General features: G+C 45.8%; 1 protein-coding gene across 1 annotated transcript; it reads right to left on the reverse strand.

The window, feature by feature from the left end:
• Positions 1-1,734: 1,734 nt before the first annotated feature.
• Positions 1,735-2,190, reverse strand: AGABI2DRAFT_203530 (hypothetical protein; the record flags this gene model as incomplete). Its single annotated transcript, XM_006460402.1, has 1 exon — positions 1,735-2,190. One exon carries the CDS (start codon positions 2,188-2,190, stop codon positions 1,807-1,809), a length of 384 nt encoding a protein of 127 aa, XP_006460465.1. The 3' UTR covers positions 1,735-1,806.
• Positions 2,191-2,545: the final 355 nt, after the last annotated feature.

Genomic DNA, 2,545 nt, shown 5'->3' on the forward strand with positions numbered 1-2,545 from the left:
AGTCCCAAAAACATAACAGTGGGTTCAAAGGCCCCATGAAAGTAGTAAAAGCTGCCTTCCACTCATCTCCTTCTTTTATCCTAATGTTATTATAACCCCATCGTAAATCTATCTTAGAGAATAATCGTTTACTACCCATAGTGTCTATAAGTTCAGAAATTAAAGGTAAAGGATAATTGTTCTTAATTGTCCAATCATTCAAAAATCGATAGTCCTGTACCATCCGCTTCTTTCCATCTTTCTTCGGCACAAAAAATACCGGTGAGGTTTGGGGAGATTTCGAAGGCCTAATATACCCCTTTCGGAGTTGGTCCTTGATGAATGCTTGGACTTCTTCTCTTTCGTTTGGCGATAAGGGGTATATTTTCCCTTTCTTGGGTTTGAAATCTTCCTTTAATTCGATAGCATGATCCCATGGTTTCCTAGTAGGCATTCTTTCTGATTCCTTTTGTTTGAATACTTTAAGGAACTTGTGGAACCGTCTTGGTACCACTTGCTCTACTGAGTCTATGCTTCGAATTTCTTCTTCTTCCGGCATCTCTTCTGTCATTCCTCTTACCCACATCTCTAGTTGTCCTTCTTCCTCTCTACTTCTATTTTTCCTTTGGGCGCTTATTCGTTTAGGACGTACCTGTCCAGCCCCCGCTTGTCCCGCGGTGGCTGTCTTGCTGTTATCTTCTTCTAGACGTTCTGCCTTTTCCCCATTTAATCGGTCAGCCACGTCACCGGGTGATTGCGCCCACCCCTCAGCTTTCTCTTTGGGTTGTTGTGCCAACCCCTCAGCTCCACCATTAGCACGCCTGTTACGTGCCAATTCCCTGGCGAATGCCGCCTCGACTCCTAGTGCGATTCCTTCGATGATGTTCCTGGGAGTGGTGAATCTCCCTACTGCCTTGTTCACCCGTTCGTATCTTTCTTCCTCATCTCTGATTTCTTTTTGCTCCTCTTCATACGCTTCTATCTTGGCCATAGTTGGTCCTTCCTCTTCGTCATCACTTCCTTCATATGGCATTCCAAACTCGTCTAAGGCTATTTCCTCCATTGCTGGGCATTTGTGTTTGCTCAGCAAATGTTCCGACGTTTGGGTTCCACACTCCTCGCATCTATACTGCAACACCGTTCCCCAATTTGATTTCTTTGGGAAGGAAACTAATTTCCAACCTGCATATTGCTTGTGTGACATGTCAGGCTTTTCCCTCTTTTCTTCCTCTCGTGCTTCTTTCATCAACTGCCTTGTGGATTTCTTTGGTTCCTCCATCCTTCGTATTTCTTCTTGTTTTTCTTTTGCTTTTCCTTTATCTTTGTACCCACACCCGTCTGGGCACCTGGTCATCTTTACCTCTCCTTTCTCCCAATCAATTTCCGGATTGTGCATCTGTAACCAAGGCATTCCTAATATGACCTTATTTTTTCCTAGGCCGCATATCTCGAAATGTACTCTTTCTTTATGTCCTTTGTAGTACACGTTTGCCACTACTCGGTGAGTTACTGCCCCAGATGCATTGATCGTTCCATCAACGTTTTTGACCGGGATTGGTCTTTCTAAAGGTTCCAACTTGAACCCTTCTTCATCCGCGAACGTTTTATCCATAAACATCCCCGTTGCTCCACTATCCAACAACGCCTGTACTCCTACTCCATCATGTGTGTCCAACTTCTCTACTCCCACGTTCAGCTTAATTTCCCTTAAAGGCCGAATTGTCCTTACGAGGAAATTCTCCTCTTGTACAGTGTCACAAACATTGATTTCGTTACATAGTACATCGAATTTGTTGTAGGAAGTCCAACGAGGAGACTTGGCTTCCTTTACTCTTTTAAATTCTTTTGCTCTTCCTCGAACATCCTCTTCCAATAGTCCCGCTGCTCGTCCACATCTAACGTTCGCACATCTCGAGCCGGAGCCTTGCTCCAGCAGTTCTTGGCCATATGCCCCAATTTCCCACACTTGTAACATTTGATAGGACCTCGACTGGGCCCTGCTGCGGTGTCGACATCCATCGCGTTGGGATCTCGACGTTGAGGCTGAGGCCTCACGAAAGTGTTGTTTGGGGTATGGGTTCGTATTTGGGGCTTCGCTTGCCCCCGCCGATAGTAGTCTTCCTCCGCCTTTGCCTGTCTCCACTGCCTATCCAACTTCATGCTCCTCTCGTACCAACTCCTGATGGTAGTTGGTGGGTTCTCTGATTCCATCAACGCCTTCCTGATCCTTCCAGACAAACTTCTTTTGAATTCTTCGATGAGGGCTCGTCCCTCATATCCACTATCCCGAGCGATTCGCTTGAACTCCTGCACATGCTCCTCCGCACTTTTACTTCCTTGCTCAATCAACCTCAACTTTCCTACTGCCGTACTCTCCTCATCCGCATCTCCGAAATTGTTCCGCAAAACTATCAAAAAGCTCCTCCGTGTGGGCTGGAGCTTCTTGTTCGCCGTTTTCAATCATCTCATGATGTTCTCCTTCCAAGACTCCGCCGCTCCTCTTGTAAATAACGAATAGTATCCACGTCATCTGATCCCCTAGTAAGTCTTCCTACCATTTTTAAAC

The sequence above is a fragment of the Agaricus bisporus genome (genome assembly GCF_000300575.1).
Source record: "Agaricus bisporus var. bisporus H97 unplaced genomic scaffold AGABI2scaffold_4, whole genome shotgun sequence".
NCBI lineage: Eukaryota > Fungi > Basidiomycota > Agaricomycetes > Agaricales > Agaricaceae > Agaricus > Agaricus bisporus.